General features: G+C 40.7%; 1 protein-coding gene across 1 annotated transcript; it reads right to left on the reverse strand.

Annotated features, from left to right (window-relative positions):
- Positions 1 to 2,793: 2,793 nt before the first annotated feature.
- Positions 2,794 to 14,667, reverse strand: lman1 (lectin, mannose-binding, 1). The gene is made up of 13 exons (XM_076283781.1): positions 14,453 to 14,667; positions 13,672 to 13,826; positions 12,814 to 12,921; positions 12,474 to 12,535; positions 11,837 to 11,936; positions 11,417 to 11,540; positions 11,127 to 11,185; positions 10,804 to 10,936; positions 10,342 to 10,529; positions 9,218 to 9,288; positions 5,200 to 5,365; positions 3,521 to 3,642; positions 2,794 to 3,394 (listed from the first exon to the last, which is right to left on the reverse strand). The coding sequence occupies exons 1-13, from the start codon at positions 14,658 to 14,660 to the stop codon at positions 3,358 to 3,360; spliced, it is 1,533 nt and encodes a 510-aa protein (XP_076139896.1). The 5' UTR covers positions 14,661 to 14,667; the 3' UTR covers positions 2,794 to 3,357.
- Positions 14,668 to 21,773: the final 7,106 nt, after the last annotated feature.

Below are 21,773 nucleotides of genomic sequence, written 5' to 3' on the forward strand. Positions count from 1 at the left end.
GGGGGAGAGCCCACTGTGGCCCCACTCCCCACTAACGCATGTCCACCTCCACCACAGACCCCTCACATCACACCACATCCCCCGCTGAGTGCAGTGTGGGGGAGAGCAGACCCAGCCGGAGCCAGCAGGCAACAAGTGGTGCTGTCACGGTCTCTCTCGTTGCTCACTGAGCCAGGGTATCAGATGGGAGCATTGCTGCACATATTACTTGTGCATATTAACATCTTAAATGTATGGCCAACCTAATGTGTAGATTGATTTTGAGGTTGTATAAGGTAATGAACAAATTGTTCTCAAAATCCATAGATCCACAGGCCATTGGTATATTATAAAAGTTGTAAAGAGTTTTCAGATCTACAGTGTATGGTGGATAATGGGAGGAAGGCTTACATGTCCAAATCTGAGCCACTAGAATTATCGATGGTTGATAGCTGCTTATAGTTAGGATGTATTCAGTTGCACCACTCTGCAGCTGACCCCTCTTCAGTGTTATTAATTAGCTCAGCACCAAGCCTGGTCATCAAGTAATTATCACAACAAATAACTACAAACATGCATACCGTTTTGGCAATGTATTAGAAAAAGCTATTTTAATGTGTCGCTGTTACAGTGTACCTACCTAATTAGGTATAGTGGTACAACCTGTGTAACAACATGTACTATCAGGTACTATCATTGTACTTGCATTATGTATTTGTGGGTACCTACATATAGTTGTTACATTGTAATACTGAGTGCTTTTACAGAACTTTGCCAATTTGCCTACATTTTCATCAGAGGCAAGGAGCTGACCTGAGACCTGCTGGATGGGGTAAATCTGGTCATGATAGATTTTATATACAAACCATTCTTAGCTCCAGTCAAGGCCTCATTGTCTTCAGTGTACATGTAACAGCTGTGCTGCTACAACCTTGTTACTCTTTGATACAGTGGAATAAACCTATTAAGTGTACCAGTTAATTACTTACATGTACATATGACATGTATATTGTGTCTTCGATGTCTTGAAACAGGTCTACTAATTTACATGTACTGTGTGGTGTAACAGCAGACACATCAATTACAGGATGCATGACATCATTGACAGGATGTATATAATATGTACATGTAAGTACTTAACTGGTACACTTTATTTTAATGGGTTTATTCCACTATATCAAAAGAGTAATAAATGTGTACCAACACTGTTGATACATGTACTACAGTATGTAGGGTAATGGCAGACATGTTCCAAGACACCAATGACACAACATACATGTAATATGTAATTGTAAGTACTTAACTGGTACACTTCATTTTAATGGGTTTATGCCACTGTATCAAAGAGCAATAAGTGTGTACCAACACAGTTGATATATGTACTATGTAGTGAATTAGTAGACCTGTTCCAAGACATTGAAGACATAACATACATGTCATATGTACATGTAAACTACACTTAATAGGTTTATTCCACTGTATCAAAGAGTAACAAGGTTGTAGCAGCACAGCTGTTACATGTACACTGAAGACAATGAGGCCTAAGAATGGTTTGTATATCAAATCTATCATGACCAGATTTACCCCATCCAGCAGGTCTCAGGTCAGCTCCTTGCCTCTGATGAAAATGTAGGCAAATTGGCAAAGTTTTGTAAAAGCACTCAGTATTACAATGTAACAACTATATGTAGGTACCCACAAATACATAATGCAAGTACAATGATAGTACCTGATAGTACATGTTGTTACACAGGTTGTACCACTGTACCTAATTAGGTAGGTACACTGTAACAGCGACACATTAAAATAAAGTGTTACCAAAAAGCATTTATTATATATCCTCTGATATCTGAGGTGAAGTTATATTATTTGCACATCCATAGGTGGCATAATGGCATTCCATCAAATTGGTAAATGTGCAACATTGGTAGCCACACAGACTGGGCTGTTCTTCAAAGCGTCTCTTTCCTGCCCTTCGGCCAGGATGGCTCAAAGCTGTGTGTACATGTGTGTGAGAAAGAAAGACTGGAGGAAAATATTGCAGCGTGCTCATGTGATATTGTGTGCCAGTGGTTGGCGAGTGTAACAGATGTGGTAGACTATTTATGGCAAAGCCATGGTATATAATCCCCAGTGTTGATGGGGGGGGGGGGGGGGGTGGTACAGAGGGTGTTACAAGGTTAGAGTCAGGAAGTCAAGTGTATACTGTAAAATATACACAGCAAGTATTGTGGGATGATAAGGGTTGTAGGACGATGGATAAGAGGATGTATATTTGAAAGTAAGAAGAGGAGAGAGGGGACACAGATGAAGACATCCACTTTACTGCTATTCAGAGGATGTATCACCTTTTTCTAACATCCTCCTCCTCCTCAATCATGATATATTCTCATTTGTGCAATCAACTCTTCATTCTCAGAAAAAAATACAAATCTAACTGAATGATGGTTTCTGGTGGACATAAAAGTACTCATTATCTTTGGTCAGATAGATTTGCTCATACCCTCCACAGTGAAAATGGGCTACATATTGTAGATTCTATATCCAGAGAGTAAGCAGCCTTTCCCACAGTGCAGGTCTTGACAGTTTGCTTGCCAACTCCACAACTCTTTAAAATCTGAATGTACACCGACTACAGTATAATTAAGCATCCATTAGCAAGTACCAGTAGACCGATGACCAGACAACATCACAACATAAAGAGACAAGCACCTTGCAATGTTGTAGGTGATGTTATATTTCTCTCTCTCTCAAGTTCGGATGTCCTAATATACACACGTGTGATGTGATTACAAACAGTCAACAAACAAAAGATCTGGTTTGTGTTCAATTTATGTAAATAATTATTTTTCTTCAAACACTTCAATCATACAAAAACACACATTCAGAATATTCAGTCATGATTGCGATTGCCAATATGGCGGTCACATGCAAGCCTTATTTGCCACAGGTTTCAATGTTTGAGACGGGACAGTGGTTCAATTCTTGAAGGCAGAGCTCACTCTGAGCTCTGCTTCAATTCTTGAAGGCAGAGCTCAGAGAACTGAAAAATAGACTGGGGAGGATGAATTCCCATTCATGTCATCTCAACATCTGAAAGAATATAATACATCTAATTCTTTGAGAATCCTAATGAACACACATTCATTTCAGAAATTACTCATTCACTCTGTGCATTTCAAAGCAAATTAAAACTCAGGAATTAAAAAAAATGTCTCTCGAGGAAAATACTTCAGTTTTCAAGTACAATAATTTACCATTTATGAACAAAACAAACCAGCAATTTAAAAAAAAAAAAAAAAAAAAAAAACATTAACAAAATAAACAACACTCCCTTATGTCCACAATGTGTGCTTGGATGAGAATAGTGAGATGTTATCAAAAGAATTTCTTGGCAGCTGCCTCTTGTTGACTTCTGTGAAGGAAAAAGAGGAAAGACAAATGTAAGCAGACACCATCATCAGTAAGAGGTGTATTACTGTGTTAAACTGCTTTAATGTATCATTCACTGAGCAGAATTTAACGTCCTGCCAATTCATACCTGTACATAATGTATCCAAAGAACAGGATGGACTGGATGACCACAAACACCACAAAGTGAGTGGTGGACAGACAGGAGGGCAGAGGGGGCATCTCTGGACATTTCACCTTCTCACTTGGACCCTGGGCACCGAAGGATAAATACCACAACGTCAGACAGATGCTAATCCCAGACAATTATGTTAGCCTACATGTGATCAAAGTGGCCAAATCCTTTCCCTATGGAGCCTGCAAAGCACTAAACGTGTAACATTGTAACTTACATGTTGTGTGTTTCTATTTTGTGAGTATAAACAACTGCAATAGTAAATGATATAGCTACTGTTGTTGACAGTAAGAAACATTGTGCAACTTTGTTTATTGACTTGTCAAAGGCTTTTGACACTGTTAATCACAGGTTACTTCTTGAAAAACTAACCTCTTTTCGTCTAGATGAAGTTTCCTTTAAATGGTTTTAAAACTACCTCTCTAATAGAACACAGCCATTGAGACTAAATAATGGTGTTCCACAGGGCTCAATTTTGGGGCCACTGTTGTTTACATTGTATATCAATGACATCTGTGCTTCAATAGAAAATTGTACAGTGGATTTCTATGCAGATGACACAATCCTTTATGCCTATTTACTAGATTGTGAAAGTGTGACCTTGATGCCTTTAACATCTGTTCCCTAAATGGGACACAAATTGAGCAAGTTTCTCAATACATCTAGGCATTTGGCTAGATAACTTGTGCTTGATCTCACAAAAAAGGTAAAAATTATTTTTTATAGGATTAGGTCTTGCTTCTCTTTAGAAAGCAGAATGACCATTATTCAAGCAACTATAATGTCAGTCCTAGACTATGGTGATATTGTGTATATGCATGCAGCCCCTTCCACTCTGAAATCACTTGATGCAGTTTACCACAGTTCACTACATTTTATAACTGGAGATGGGTTTAAAACTCATCACTGTAAATTTTACCAAAATGTAGGATGGTCTTCCCTCTATGATAGGAGGGAAAGGCATTGCCTCCTTTTTGTTTATAAGGCATTACTGGGAAAGTTACCTTTTTACCTAACTTCTCTTCTGAACATGAAATCAATCTGCCACAATACACGCTCACAGGGTTTTATATCTCTTCAAACTCCTCAAATTAATCTGAATTTGGTAAATTAGTTTTTACATTTTTTGCATCTAATAAATGGAACAAATTGCAAGAGTTATTGAAATTAGATAGGTTTGTGTCACTAGACCAATTCAAGGGTATGATGGTTGATATGGCTGTTGCACAATGTTCTTGCTTTGACTAATATTTATACATTTTATATCATTATTATTATTTATACATTCCCCCTTCTTCTTTTCTTTCTATTTATTATTATTATTTTATTATTATTATTTGCCTTTTGTATCTTTTTATTGTTCTTGTTTTGTTATGTTTTGTAACTCAGGGCATTGCTGTAAAAGAGCTTGATGAACAGTTGATGATGATAAAATAATCATATGGAGGATACATCATGTTAAGGCAACTGCCTATTCCATTCCTCATAATGATGACATGCTCATATGGTAATACATTTTTGTACAAGAGAAAGTCTTGTGTAGGGGTTAATTCAGGGATTCTATACTTCTCTCATCATATTAACTTTGGCATGCTATGCAGATCCACTCCTGCTAGAAATTATGGTTTCCTTACTGGATTTTTCTGGATGATATGCTCAACGTTTCTCTTGACCACGTGCAGGTGTTCCTTGATGTCGTTGAAGTGCTGGATGGTCTCGTAGCTGCTCAAGGCCCCCCCAGCAGCCTGCTGGACATGCTGGGCAGAGTCCACCTGCTTTAGAGAGGCTGACAGAGAATTCCTGGGGACGAGGAGTGTCAGGACAAATGTTTATTCCATGACAGTATACAGGGGCAGTCCACAGACAAAGATGATGGAATGATAAACGTTTATTTATAATAATTATTTAACAGCTACAATAATGGAAAGAAGGCCATTCTCTGACTAGCCTGGAGTCTTATTACTTTATCTTGTATACTAAACAAAAATGTAAACACTTGTTTTTGCTCCCATTTTTCCTGAACTGAAGTAAAATATGCAAGATTTCTTACACACAAAAGGCGTAATTCTATAAAATGGTAAAAATCTGCGTTATTGAGAACTTCACTTTAATCCACCCCACATGTATAACATGTCACCATTTTTGTACAGGAAATCTCCAGAGCCTGTGAACTGAATGTAAGGGTGAACTAGATGTCGCTCAGTAGAGTTGACCACACTTGTGAACAAATAATATTTTTGTTCAGTTTATTATATGCTTGCTCATTGTGGTACTGAAGATAAGCAGAATTCTGTTTTCATTAAATAATCCTTTTAACCTGCAGGTTTTATGGTTGTCAAGTAACACGTACAATTTTTACTTTATTTTTCAACCTCAAGAGCAGTGCCACTGAGTCACATAGTCAACTGAAACCATACTATTTCCAAACAAAGGATACATTTTAACATTATATCTCAGAGCTTTTAAACAGTCTAAGAATAAAAGAATCCTTAATCTCCTTTTCTATGGTGTGCAGATGCAATTGCTCATCTGCCAACATGACATATCATCTCCTTGTGCTGTCAACACACATTCACAATGAAAAGGGCTCCACTGGAGAAAGCTTTATGGTGGCTAGCAATGAACAGACACAAAAGCACAAAATTAAACGTCTTAGACAAAGATGAAGTAGAACATGCTCATTTATCAGTTCTCAGTGCCGTCACCTCAACAAACGAAAAAGCCACCATGAATATTGAATAAAATGCTATGAAGTCTCTGCAGACACTAACAAGGACTTCACAGGGGTAACGACACTTACAAGGTATGAACTCTAAGAAAACATGAGTGACATCCTGCTGGCATAGCAGTGCTGCTGGGCCATTAGCACCCTGGTGGTTGTGCAGCTCAGGGGGGCCGAGAGGTTATGTTGCCCCTAGTGGCCTACCAGAGTCATGGCACAAGGAACAATTTCCTGACAAAGCATTTCTAATCCAAATATCACAATGAAATACCCCAAACTAATCCCCTAAGCTTTTTCTTAACATTCCCTAAAGGCTATACATCCTTCAACAGACTAGCATGATTGCTAAATTAATCACTCTGAAATATGTTCTGTCCTTCTGAGACTACCATCCCCAGCCCACCACTACCACCACGGAGAACACCCGCTTACTGTAACCTGACACAATGACCCATGTTTCTGATTTTTTTTGTCTAGAATACCAATGATTAGTGATACAACACAGTTTGTACAGCATAGAGGAAACTAAATTATCAGATACACTATTCATAGCCGAGCCCATGTCTCATGAAAGAGTATCTTGCAAAGTGAACCATTTTAAATATGCAGGGAAGGATTGCTCCTGAAATCAATGGTAGCTGAGAGGAATTTTGTGAGTTCTGAGCAAATGTGGCAGTGGCATCTTAAAACTGTAATCTCCAAGGGTCAGCTCAAATATGGGATGTGTATTAAAAGATGAGAGATTTAATAATTTAATGACAAACACAACTTAGAGTCAAGATCCTGCTGGTGATTAAATTATATTTTCTGATTGCACACAACTACTGGCATTCTTCTGCCCACCATCTATCCTCTAGAAATCTAAGACGATTTCAGAAATTAAATCAAAATAGAAAATGTTTGACAAATGAAAGAAATTGGAGAGACATAAGCAGGCAGTCCTTGGAGACCAGCTCAAGCAAGAAAGCAATCAGATGCAGACCATGTTTGGTGCTGTGTATGAAGGATGTATTTAAAAGCCACAGTCTAATCCTTTCAGGGCATACAGCACCAAGACGTGTTCTTTTCTTCCCCTGACAAATGTTAGGGCACTGAGGGGGCCAGCACAAGCAATTTCTGAAATTTGTTTCTCAGGAGGAAAAAAAAAAGATTATTAGACATAAATCTCTCCAGAGAAACAAAGTGAACATTTATTAAAACCTTCATCTAATCTTTATCTAGGAGGAGTGACCCATTTAGCTGGCTAAAGCCTTTTTTGCACAGAGTAATTTTGCAAGGGGCTAAGATAAGTCAATATCATAATTCACTTTTCAAAACAAGGGTCAAGACTCATTTGCTTTACATAATCTATAGGATAATACAGACCCATCATGTATTAATAAAGCATTGTGGAGGAGATTCTGCATATGAATGAATTCACACTAAGCAAACTGATGAGGCTAAAAGAGCAATCACTTGTACATTGATTGATAATCAGTGTCTATACTAATTTAATCAAGTGGCAATTCCTTTGCATTTGCAGATTTGTGCCTTTTCCAGTTGTCTATGGGATTACACAATGCAAAAGACAGCCTATGTGATGGCCCCACGGATGAGTGTTGATTGTTTAATCATGATCCAGAGAGCAGCTGACTGAGGGCATCTGCTACAGACGCCCAGAGGTGCAGAAGTGTCAGAGTGTTTAAAGACGCCTTAATACACTAACGATCTGTGTCATGTCCTAACCAGCCGCTCTCTCAAGGCCAGCCAAGCGATTTCAGGACAAATTTATTTTTTCTTCAACTGCAGTCATGACCAATTTTCAGGGAAAAACTAAATGTTGCTTTCCCTGTTAGGATACATCACTTGAGTTGAGAACAGAGTGTAGGCCACCTTATAATCTCTGCTGTACAAACATACAGAAAGTGAACTTAATTCCAACAAAAACAAAGAATGCGATGACTGACAATCACTTTAGTAAGTAATTGATTTTTATGACATTTAGGTCGAAAGACAGTAAACAAAGTCTTTAGGTATCTAATCCTGACTTTGTGAAGTTTCAATGTATTTCTGTCTGATCCATCAACTGTATTATCCGACATAATTTGTATTGTTATAAAATCTCCCAGTCAACACCTTTGCTTTGAAGATCCTCAGATACAACAACAAGTCTAAAAAAATATGTTATTGCTGTTAAGTCAAAAACAAGAGCTGACGTCAGAAATACTGTATATTTAATCAGGCTTAGGAAGAACCACCACGGCCAGGTCCTCACTGGAGCTTCAAGGTCTCAACTTACCATTCAGTCTTCTAATCGGAATTATCCACAGATCATATGAAATCATTGTCCTCATCTTCTCACCATAAGGCATAGTAAAGAAGCAGCACAAAAAACTAATCGTGGGTGCTTGGCTTGGCATTGGGCTTAGCTCACTGTGACAACACCACACTTCGTTTTTTTTTTAATTACAGACGTGATGCCGCCATGATGGGCACACTGCACTTGCCACAATGTTCTCATGACCAAATCACAGCAAGAGTCTGGCAAAGAACCCAAGGCCAAATATGGTTTATGGAAGAGATTAGTGCAGAGAAGGTTGTTCTCCCAGTGGGGGGCTTGTCCAGCATGAGGGAGAGGATGCTAGAAGGCAGGGGGATGGCAGGGGAGGGTTTAAGGTATTACACCAGGAGACGATCCCCATGTCAGATGGCTCACAGGAGAAGGAAATGAGCAAAGAAGCTTGATAATGGGACAGGGCTCCACACTTCTCAACTGGGTGGTTTACCAGATTTACTCGTGGGTTTACCACTGAGATTTAACACTTTATTGCCCTGGATTTCCCCATTGTTTGGTTGGGAAATTAGGCCTTCGTGTCTAGCCCCATCTGGGTCTGTGTGTGCAAGCACATGTCTCTGTGTGTGTGTGTGTGTGTGTGTGTGTTCACACTCACCTCATGTCATTCAGGCTGTTCAGAACTTCACGTTGTGTTGTGATGATTGTGTCAATGTCTTGACTGGGAGCCTACAATGGGTCATCATTGAGTTATTCCATATTTAGTTGCAGAATATTTCATTTTTCACTTTTGATATTAGCTGGGTGACTGAGTATATGATCACATACTTTTCTGTCAGTGTATTTACTGCAATGTGTGCGAGTGAAAAAAAACAGAGGTCCTTTCATTTTCAATTTCATCTGGTGGTGCACGTAATGCCAACACAGACTTTTGCTCCCTAGAACCTTACATCAAGCAGTCAGCAAGAAATTTAGGCGTCATCTTTGATTCAGATTTTAAAACGGAGAAACAAATAAACTCTAGTCAAATCAAGTTTCTTGATGTTATCTGAGGTCAAACCCTTTTTTATTTTTAAAAATTTTGAAAAGGTGATTCATGCCTTCATTTCATCACGCCTTGACTATTGTAATGCCCTCTATGCTGGCGCTAGCTGTTCTTCCCTCGCCCGCCTTCAGCTAGTCCAAAAAGCAGCTGCCCGTCTCCTGACTGAAAGCGAGAGCACATTACCCCAGTGCTTGCTGCCCTTCACCGGCTTCCTGTTCGTATTAGGATTCATTTTAAAATTCTACTATTTGTTTTTAAATCTTTAAATGGGCTCGCACCTTCTTATCTGTCAGAACTTTTAAAACCACATGCTCCATCAAGGGCACTTAGGTCTGCTGACCAAGGCCGCCTTGTAGTCCCACCATCAAGGTTAAAGAGCAGGGGGGATCGGGCTTTTGCAGTAATTGGTCCTAAACTATGGAATGCGCTCCCACTACATATAAGATTGGCTCCTTCTTTGCCTGTTTTTAAAATCACATCTTAGTGCTTACTCAATCTATTTTATTTTCTATTTTGTACTGTTGATCTTTTACATAATTTACTGATATGTTTGTTTGTACCACTCCCTTTGCTCTTGTGTGTTGATCATTCATTATCTGTCTATCTGTCTATCAGGTTTTCTGAACTTGTTCTTATTGTACAGCACTTTGGTCAACTGGTGTTGTGTTTAAAATGCTTTATAAATAAAACATGACTTGACTTGACTTGAGTAGGGGTGAGTAGACACGATGCCATACCTGGCCAGACTGGGTCTGTGCTCCACGTTTGGACACCTCGTCGGTGAGGACGGACACGTAGCGTCTCTGCTCGTCCAGGATCATGGCCAGTTGCCTGTTGAGCTGCTTGATCTCCAGGTGAATGCGGTTCTGGCCCTCAAACACCTGCCGGATCTCACGGTCATTCACACTCTCATACAGGTCATCAACTGTGCGGGACAGAGACGGGAAGGAGCCTCAGCCAAGCGGGATCATGGGAACACTAAATACATGATGGGTGCTGACTGATGATTACGATGCACAGAAAAATAAGATGGAAGGAACGATGGAATGCATGAAAAATGCGGATGGTTTTACAGACACACACATAACAAGGAAGATAGGAGAAAGGGAACACATAGAGAAAGAGAGAGTGAGAAACGGAGAAAAAGAGAGAGAGAGAAACAGAGAGCCACAGAAGTGAGAGCTGCGCTCTGCACTCACCGGGTTCTCCCTGCACATCTGGGTGCTCCTTCTGGAACTCCTCCTTCTTCTTGTCCAGCTCTTGTTGGAAGTTCATAAACTCCTCCTGGTATTTGTCCTGCTCTTCTTTAGGAATTTCTTGTTCAACTGGAGGCTTCACTCGAGAGGGGGGAACAAAAGGAAGCACAGGACATTAAGCGATCGCGGGGAGCTGCATGAATGCCCCCCTCCCCAACACACACACACACACTCACTCACACTCACACTCAGACACTCTATTCAGCCTGGAGAACAAGTAGGAAATCTGAGGGTAGTTTTTTTTTACGCTGCTCTAAGAAACTCACCAATTGTTGACCAGGCTCTGTTAGTCGGAACACAAGGAAGGACAGGACATCATGGTCGTCTGGGAAGGGAAACAAAAAATAAAACATTTAAATTCAGTTATCAGTGGAATGTGCAATCACAAGATCATTTTGAACTGAACAATTAAATCAAAAGAATCATATAAATATTACTTTAATTGTCTGATTGGATATTCTATCCTTCTCAGTAAAGCATGCTATCTCCCTACTGGCATGGAATGAGGGCAAAGTGCACGCTACCTTTCTAAGGCCAGAGCACAACGGCACCTCACCTGCTAAACCTCCAGTAGCTGCGGAGATGCCAAAGAAGCCCTCTGCCGGGATGACCATGTTCTCCACACGAGCACAGAACTCATAGTCTTCCTTATCCGGGGTGAAACCATTATTGATCATGATCTAAGAGAGAAGAAAATGTGTGGTTAAAAACACAGAATAATCTGGATGGTGTTTGTACCCTCCACCCGCATGCTCCCTGCGATGTTTGTCCCACAGCCAGGATAATAAATTGAGAACTATGCTAGAAAGTCAACCATATGGATCAGCACTTTGGTTGTTAAACAGTTCCTTATGTTCTAAACCATGAACTGGCCTTGACCTGTGATCCATTAGCCCATGACCTGTGCGGGTTAAAACCTTTACTTCCACATCATCTCTAGATTTGACCTGGGAGTGTTCATTTAACCAGCCCTTACCGTTAATGTCTTCTTGTAGTAAGTGATTTTGGCACGGACTGGATAGGGCTTGTTTCGGAAGTCCCTTAAGCATGTGCCCAAGGACTGCGTTGTTCCGTCACTGCAAAAGATCATAGAATAATAATTATCTGACCTAGAAACACAACCCTGTAAGTATTGTAATATTTCAGGGCTCATCTAGTAAAATGAGTGACACAGCTTTTCCAGAATGAGTAGTCATTAACCCTTAAAGGAGTACCGTCACACCGGTGTGATGGGAATGTTGAGAAATGAACGTTCTAAAGAATATCTGGGTTCATTGAATTCAACATAGAATTTTAGAACCTTCAATTGTTGCGGAACTTAGAATGTTCAAAAACCTACACCTTTAAGGGTTAATGGTCTGCATTTTAATTGAAAGTGGTGAGAGACAGGGAGTAAGACTGGCAATATATTTATGGTGAGTGAAATCTGTGACAGCGCTGGGGCCTACAGTAGAGCACAGAAGTGATTTAATGCTTTCACTGCCCCAGGCAGATTAGGCCAAACAGGGGATTATTCCCCCCTCCCTGACCACAAATAATCATATTTTCTAATCTTCTTTAAGTTGTGAAAATTACTGCGATGATGTCATAAAAAGGAGGAAAGCTTTACTTACTTCTGATGGTCGTAAACAAGGTTTCCATTGTTGCCAACGATGACGACGGCGGGGTTATTTTTCTAAATATCATTGTGACAAGAGAGGGAGGAAAATTAATCTCTATTTACCTGCTCACCTTTTCCGCCCATACAAATACTGAGCGGATGATTAAGATTATATGCTCCCTTGGCATTGTTTACATACATAATGCCCCCATAAGCATACTGTGTTTTGACTGAACTTTAAGTAGAAGGTAAACAAGCAGCATTTGACCAAACAAGTTATTGAACCATATATTGCAAACAAATAACAGACTATCTACCCCTTTAAACATCCCAGTGTAAAGATGGCTGCTTACCTTTCCATCGTTGTCGAAGGAGTCAAAGAAGATCCCAACTCCATTCCACTGGTCGGCTGCGCCATACACGGGCCCAGTCAAGCCCTGGCCTGTTGTGAACCACATTGCCTGTGGGCACATGCACACACATTTATTTAGATCACACACCTTTGTGGTGATGAAATGCTTGTGCAAGCCTACGCTATGCAGGCCTATGCCACATTCTTCTTTCTTTCTCTTTCCCTAGCATGATCTGCCTGTGTCTGTGTGGCAAGCTTTAACATTCAGGCCCAGCAAATGTAGTTAAATCAATATTTCACCCATTTATCAGCCAGCACCTTAATAACAGTGTGCTTTGAGCAGTGAGACAGAAACCATACATAACTCAGAATATTTCTGATGAACAATTTCTGATGCTTTTACCATCATTATATGCTTATTTCTGATGCTTTTACCATCATTATAAGTTACTTAAAAGTGAGAAATTATTTATATATTAAATAACAAAAATAATGAATATATAAATGCATACTGTGTTTTGTTGGGTTATCATTTCACACAAAAACGTATTTCAGCGGGTTAAAGAGTATTGAATAAAGGCTGGGTTAAATAGTATTGGATAAAGGCCTCCTGGCCAAAATGCTTCACTTGACTCTAATTAAGATGACATTCTCACTCAATTCTCAAAAAACCTGAGAAGTAACAAAGTCAGGGAAATAAGCATGATTACCAAAATCACCTGACTGCTGTTAACTTATAAAGCAAACGAGTGATCCTGAAAAACAATGCACAGACTACAAACAACGGCCAATCAGGCATGCAGCGCAGGTGCACTGGAGCTGCGCTGGAGAGGGAGAAAAGAGGGTCCAGTGTGCTCACCAGACCATCCGCTCCCATCCTCCCACGGCCGGACACTCGGAAGGTGATCTCAGCCTCCCAGTGCTGGAAATTGATAGTGTTTTTAGTCCACACCGAACCCTTCTGACTCCGCAGTGATGGGGTGATGCGGATTTGGTCTGAGCTGGGGATGGCATCTGGGAACAGGAAAGCAGGGAAGCACAGATGAGCCAATCCATAGAACAACTAAGCTGTGGCCAATTTGTGGTTCTACATGAGTGAACTCGATATTTTTTCTGCACATGTAAGCTTCTTCACTGTTGAGGCTTTAAGGACACTTATGATAGCTACTTTTTGAATTGTGAGATTCACTGAAATAATGGGAATGTAGGCCTGAATGTAACTGCTAGGCCTACTTGTCGCGATGCTTTGACCATCTGGCAATAGGCCATTATAAGTTTGTCTAGACTAAAAGTCACTCGCAGCTGCATGTCAGAAGCAGGTTGACTAGATAATGTGGCTCTAAAGTAACATGTGCTAACTCACTAGATTCTATCACACATTACCCTCCCAAATCAGGAGAGCCTTGCCAACTCAGATAAGTCTGCTTTATCTATAAAGATTGTATACAGTTTAAGTGGGTCAATCCTATTGGGCGAAGCATGAAATAGGAAATATGCACTCAAGCAGCACTCAGACTTTTTTCTTCACAATAGGCTTCTATGATATTCGGATTGTAGCAAGCAAGTCAATTCTCTTAACAAGCATCAGTGAGACATAACGGTGACAGAGCAACCGGTTTTGCTAGCTGACATAAACTTACTTCCAGTGTGAACCCAAAAGGGAACGCTGCCGTCGCTTTGAGACAAGTGCGGTCCTTTAAAACTATACTTGTATTCAAACCGTCGATGTGGCGTGTCTTCGCCTGTCGAACTGCCGGCAACTATTTCGGCATAAATAGGACATAACAATATAGATACTATTAATAAATACACATCAGCAGTCAGGCACTTCGCTATGGACACCGCCATCTTTCAGTTGCACTGCTGACGTAGCGTAGAGGCGAGAGGATGACGGGAATGCCTGAAGGGCCAACAGGGCGCTCTCTGATTGGGTGGACATCTGACAGCGGCTGTTTGCTGGAAGAAGAGTATTTCACAAGCTAATTTGCTCTACTGGCCCCTTTCCCTTAAACACAGGTTATTTGGTGTACTGACACACATCCAAATAGCATTTTGCTAATTCAACACAGACACTGATTCATTGTTTCGTAAATGTAGGCTATCTGAGTTTCATTTGGAATTCATGGACTCACAGCCATGTTTCAGGTGAGGAATAAAAATGGAAGTTAAGGAATCAGAGCTAGGCCTATATTTAAAGGTTTTAATCATGCATACTAACCTAAAATCATGAATCTTTCAGCCAAGTCAGACAACACATTGTTATACAGTCTGCAACTATTTAGGCATGATTGTATTACCAAATATGACTGCAATTCCAGATTGACTGCATTCTTGAATTTTACCATTTTCACTTACAATCTTTAATTTGTGTTTATGGAAATGTGTGTGTATCCATGCAGATGACACAACTATTTAATGCACCTATAGCACTTGAGAATGTATATAGGCCCAGGCTGAATCAAAGTCTAAAGGCTCTAGTAGTATAGTCAAATTGTAGAAGTTCTATTTGGCCCCCATCAACCACTTCCTGCACTCCAGACCTAACCTTTGACATTGAATAATAAAATATTTAAAAAATTGGAAGGAATATGTCCATTACAAATTTGCCTATAAGGTTGTCTGCTTTTCTAACACCTATCTTGACCAAACAAGTTCTACAGATTCTAGTTCTACCTTGTTAAGACTAGAATGGTCAATGGTCAAATGCCGCTAAAAGATTTAGGCAAACTGTTACTCCAGAGCAGAGCAGAGCCTTGCTTTTCAATACCCACCAAGGTCATGTATAGCTTGACTCTGGCTGAAAGTTGAAGAAAGACTGATAGCATCACTCCTGACTTTTGTGAGAGATGTTAAATTTGCTGAAAATCCCTGTTACTAAGTGTATAAACGTATACTCAGTTCTAACAAACAACTGCCACATGGACTCCATGCAATTCCTATACCTAGAACTCAAGCAATACAAAGCACAGTACACTGAGCCATGGTACTGTATCAAGACATGGCCTTACACCTGTAACCAACACATTACGTAATATGAATACATGAATTGATGAATTAATATGAATTTGTTCTGAGATTTCACTTTGTATGTCTATTCAGTGCATATAATTCTAATGTATTTCAATATTCAACTGAGTGAGAGAGAGAATACAGCTAAAAAACTTTTTTTAGCTGTTCCTGTTTTTTCTGTTTTTTATATTATATAGGGGGCAATTCCATGGAAAATTACGTTTTTTGTAACATCCATAACGCCAATAAAATGTGATGGTATGGTATGATGTGAATGATTACATGAAATTTGAGCATTTGCTATTTTTGGCTGAAGAATGTACATGAGAAAAAATGCACAAAAAAGGAATATCATTCACATCATACAAATGTCAAGGCATTTCACTGGCATTATGGATGTGACAAAAAGTCTATTTTCCGTGGAATTGCCCAGTGGTGCCTTGCATCAGCTAATGGAGATCCTAATAAAATCATAAACTATTAATTTACCAAACAAAACGCCATCTTCAGAAGACAAATAGCCTACAAAACATGAGAATGGTTCCTCTCATTAGAGGTAGAAAGTCTCTATGTCTTGAGCAAGGCCTTCCCTCATCACTACGACCCTGAACGCCAGGTCAGACCCAAGCCTTCATCACTCTTTTCAAAGGAGAGTTGCCTTGGAAACAAAGACTTCTCTCCATACACTGTTTGATTAGCAGCTTTCTCCTCTTGTTCGTGACCCTGTAATTACTGTCTAAATGAGCCATTTCCACTGAAATACTGAGTCGAGCCAATCTGACACATGCTTTTCAATGCCCTGTTCAGATGACATGATCCCTGAAGGTGTCTCTGTCCTGGCAGGGCCCAAAGCTCCCAGTGGGTGGTGAGGCTCCATGACAATCCCCTTGCCAATCACTTTCAGGCCCCTGGAGAGGGTGCTAAAAAGAGACGCACAGCACCCTGACCCTGTTGAGGTCAGACACTAATTCTATGCACTTCCCATGTTTAGTGTAAGAAATGGTCATATTCTTACAAAATCTACAATCTCAGCATCTCTTTGTGCTATGGTATAATTACGTAAGTGTATTAATGATAACAAAATGAATCCTCTATTTCCTGTTATTTTCCTGCACAGACACTTGGTACTGGACATGCTTGTGAGTGTTCTCCAAAGAGAACCTTGCATGTTAGCATCATTAGTCTCAGCCTGAGTGGTAATTGAGGTCTCTGTTCTTTGTGTGGAGTTCATTAGGAAGTTAATTCTCACAGTTTGTAGGAAGTGCCGCATTTGAATGACAAAAGAGATGCAAATAGCACCCCCAGGATTGAGACAATGGAACCTGTAGGAAAACGAATGGATCATTTAGAATCTGAATACAACCACAAATTAGTTAAGACAAATATTTGGCTTGTCAATTATGCAGCACTGGTCCATGAGAGGTTGAGCTACTCATTGCTGTCTAATAAACCCCAAACAAAACAAACAAACAAAAAGAATAAAAAACAAAAGAAAGAAAGGGAAATTATGCATTGAGCATGTCTCCTGAGTGTGTGCACGGCAGCATATCGTAATCATGGCTTTCCAGCTCACAGTAAGACTCCTGTGGGGGCTCTGAGTCAATGAGTCCCCCTGACCACATTTCCTTGGGCTTCGCTCGGTCACAGCATCCGCCGTTTACACAACAAAATCAGCACAAAGGCCAACAGCATGGGAGGAAAGTGGTGTCAGGGAAACAGCATATCCCCTAACCTGCAGTGAAAGGTGCTTAATCACTATTGCAATCACAACCTCTCCATGAAAAGAGATTACGCATGGTGTTTATCTTTGTTTGGTGACAGAAAGACAAGATCCTTTGCAAAGGGTATCTGTTTTGTTTAAACAAGATGGGTGTTTGTTTTCACTAATTATGGTAATTAGTGTCATATTCAAACACATACTGATATTAGCCTATTGTGTGCAGGGTGTTTATATTTACTACATTATATTTTTATATTTCACCTATCTATTTCTACGCAAAGTGTTTTGAAGCAAATGGCTCAAGTTGCCATTGATATTCACTGGTGTCCCTGACAACTGTAGCAATGTAGACATTAGTGTGCGATGCATGAAATGGTAGCTGCTTACTTTTTTGCTGTGTTAGTGTGGGGGGGGGGGTCTGTTGCTCTGTATGTGTGTGTGTGTGTGTGTGTGTGTGTGTGTGTGTGTCTGTGCGTGTGTGTGTGTGTGTGTGTGTGTGCATGTGTGCGTGTGTGTGGGCGCATGAGTGTGAGCACACATGCAGTTCTTCTCACAATGGGCGGCACATAAAGCTAACATGTGCTGCACTGTTTGTGTTGTGTGGGAGAGGACTCCAACAGTGGCCCAGAGTGGGCCAACATGGCCGTGTGCAGAGTGGATGCTCATTGTATGGCAGTACTAAAGCGCATTCATCAGGGGAGCAGTCCCCTCTCATTATTAAAAGACACACTAAAAAACCAAGGTGCCCAACAATACAGAAAGGATTCCTTTATCCCAACAAGTGCTCAACCTCTCTCCCACCTCAGCGCCACCCCCACCCCACACACCCTTTTTAGATACCTGCACGTAAAAGTGAAAAGATGGGCCAAACAAAGGGATATCCTCAACTTTCTTTTCCTCTCCTCTGTGAGAAAGGGCCTATTTTAAAAGCTCTATTTGTCCAAAGGCTCTCATTAACTCTGCTCATGCTGTCCTTGCCCGGCTTGCCATTGCTTAAGCACTGCGGTTTGTAAAAAAGCTACCAATTAGTCCCTCATCAGCTCCAATTAGGGGAGACAAAACCTGTGTAAAGATAACTCAATGAGAGGGAGCGAGAGTGGGGGACACAACGCAGTGTAATCACTTAAGAACTAGGGGCCATTCAGGGGCGCTTGCTGCAGTGTAGCCCATTCATTTCGGACCCCTTATTGGACTCCCAATCCCTCCCCCTCGTACTCCTCCACCTTCCTCTTTCAAGGACCCCGCACTGTTGTGCTGGGGTGTGTGTGTGTGTGTGTGTGTGTGTGTGTGTGTGTGTGGGGGGGGGTTGGCCTCCCGGGAGACTCTGGAGGGAGAGCCATTCACTGTTTTACCTGTTTACCGCACATAAAGACCTCAAGTCTCAGACAATCGACCATTGTCCCCACAATGCTTCCTTAAACTTAGGCCCCAACAAGGACCAGCTTTCACCAGTTTTCAGGGTAAAAAAGAAAGGAGAAAAAGTGAAAAAAGTTGAAGGGGTGGCCCTTGCCTCATTAAAACTGAGTTTGTACTGTCCTGTAATTACATAGGAGGGCAACAATGTATTTTTTCTGCTTAAATAAGGTTTTTGGGGCAGTTAATTTGGTGCTTACACTTAATCTCTTAAAAGCATTAATTAGTGTGCAGTGAAACCCTAATTTCCTCTGTGGTGCTGTCTCCTCATTCGACATCCCCAACTTCCCTGTTTCACCAAGGCCTAGATGAGCGTCGCTAATAAAATGACCTCATTAATGGCTTCATTCTTGCACAGTAACTCATTCATTCTCTGCCATTAAGCACTAGTTTGAGGCTGCTTGAGGGAAGGGAGGGGTGTATTTGTCTCTTGCATGCTCGTCCACGTAGTGGGTAGTTCTAAATAATAAGAGAAATGGCCAGTGAGATATAATTAGGAACAAGAGGCACTTCAGCAAATATTTGAAATCTTTTAAAGACTGGCCCGACCACACCGTCCATTAATTACTTCCAGATGGGATTTTCACTGACATTTTTGCCAGCATGTTCTTTCTCTCCACCCCCATCCCTCCCTCTTCGTCTCGCTCTGCCTCTCTCTTTTATTTCGGGCCTCTTTAATCTGATGTAAATTATGACACTTCCCCAAGCCTCCGTGGCATTGCTCGTCAATGGAAATGGCCCTTTTGTGTGATTTGATGAACAACATGTAAATAATGTTGTACCATTTAATTATACAGTGTCCCTCCAAGCACCTCAGTTATTAAGAATAAATGTGATGGCCTTGTGTGAGACATCAAAGGGAAAGAACAGTAAAATGCGGGTTTGACCTAGAGAAGTGCATATGAGTGGTCTTCAAACTTTTCTCAAGTACGTCCTCAAGATAACAGGCTAAAACATTCACACAGATCATCAATGGTAGAACGATGTGGCTTCCTTATAGTTATTAAATCATGACAATGAAAATTATATTTAAAGCAATGTGTTTTTTTTTTGTATGTTTTTGTATGTAGTTCTTATATGGTATGTAAGGTATGTAAGGTATGTTTTTAGATGTAGTTCTTATATTTTCCTGGAATTTGACTGGAATTTGATTTGAAGTTGTTCTTTTTATGTTTAGGCTAGGCTGTGCTTTGTTGATGTATCTCTGTGAGATGTGTGATGTGTGATTTTATGCCCAACACACCAGAACACCGTGTTATAGACCATATTTTCATAAATTATATATCATATTTACATATGAACGTCCAAAAGACATAACTACACATTGTTTTATGCATAAGAATTATTTGGAAGGATTGGTGTCGTTTTAAGAAAAAATGTGGTGAACTTTGCAACTCTGAAATGAATGTACGACTGAACATAAGTCTAGTCAATTGTTACAGTTGTTTGTACTCTAAAATATTACAATATTAGGCAATAAATGGCATCCGACACCTAAAACTGTAAAACAAGTATGCAAAACCAGATCTCTGTGTCATTTCAAAGCATGGCAATTAAAAATGATTTAGGCATACTAATGAACCAGTTGTTGTATGAACCTGTGTTGAGACACAAAATAGTTGTCAAAGGGCAACCTGTTGATTTGCAGACTGTGTACAGAAGAAGAAAGGTCCTTGTGGTGTAAACCATAAACACAAACCAATATATACATATTTTTGTGCAAAATTGTGAAGGAAAACTGATTGATGGATATTTTCAGATCTGTTCAGAGGGGAGAGTTCAATGAGTTCAAATGAGGATTCTGGCTGCGCTACTCAGGATCATTGTTTGGTTGGAAGGTGAACTTTCGGCTCGGTCTGTGGTCCTGAGCGCTCTGAACCAGGTTTTCTTTGCTCTGATTGAACACATTGACATCATCCTGTCTCTGAGCCCTGGGGGCAGATTCTTCTACCTTCACCAGACCAGTACCTCTGCCAGTGTCTTACCTCTGTTGCTCTGATATACATTGTAAGCTTGGACCTGAAGCTAGGCACACCAGGCCAACTTCAAAGCATATCTGTGATGCCGACTGACTGTTTAGTTGCCTGTGTGGCAAAAAGTGTCACTGGAACACACTGAAAAGGCCATTGTCCCTGCTGGCTACTAGTCACTACTTCTAGCACATACATTCTGCACTTGCACAGTATCTCCCCCAGAAATGTTTTAATTTGTTTAATGTGATTTCCTGTATTCTGGTGCATTTTGGGGATGGCCAATACTAAATTCAATCAGATTCATAGCCTTCATTCATATTCACGCCTGTGCCAGTGCCGATGTCAGTACCAATATTACACACACACACACACACACACAGACACACACACACACACACACACACACACACACACACACACACACACACACAGACAGACACACAGACACACACATAAACATAGGCATACAAACACATACACAAACACATGCACACAGAGAGTTCTACTGTTTTTTTTAATTAGTTTAACTTGCCCGTGCCTCTCCACTAACAGTGCTGTCGGGCACTGAGCACAGCGGGTGTGAGGTCAATGAGCATGCTCTCTGTCGCCCATAATGAAGGGCCACTTGCGCTTTTTTGACCACTGTTTTTAAAAGCCGCATCCCCGTGGTGCTTCATTAGGCCTGCAGAATGGGCCTGACAGGACTGCCTGCTGAGGGAGCACAAACTAGCCATGGAGGCCTGAGAGGGGACAGGGTGGAGGGGCCGCTGGCAACAAGCACAGAGCTGGATGTGAAAGCCTGCAAGGTCAGCTGCCAGAGTTAGAATGGTTAGAGTCTTACTGTCC

Source organism: Alosa pseudoharengus, unplaced genomic scaffold (genome assembly GCF_046254945.1).
Source record: "Alosa pseudoharengus isolate Yale_2024_CS ecotype anadromous, Long Island Sound unplaced genomic scaffold, YU_APseudo_1.1 YU_APseudo_1.1_scf_14, whole genome shotgun sequence".
Classification (NCBI taxonomy): Eukaryota; Metazoa; Chordata; class Actinopteri; order Clupeiformes; family Clupeidae; genus Alosa; species Alosa pseudoharengus.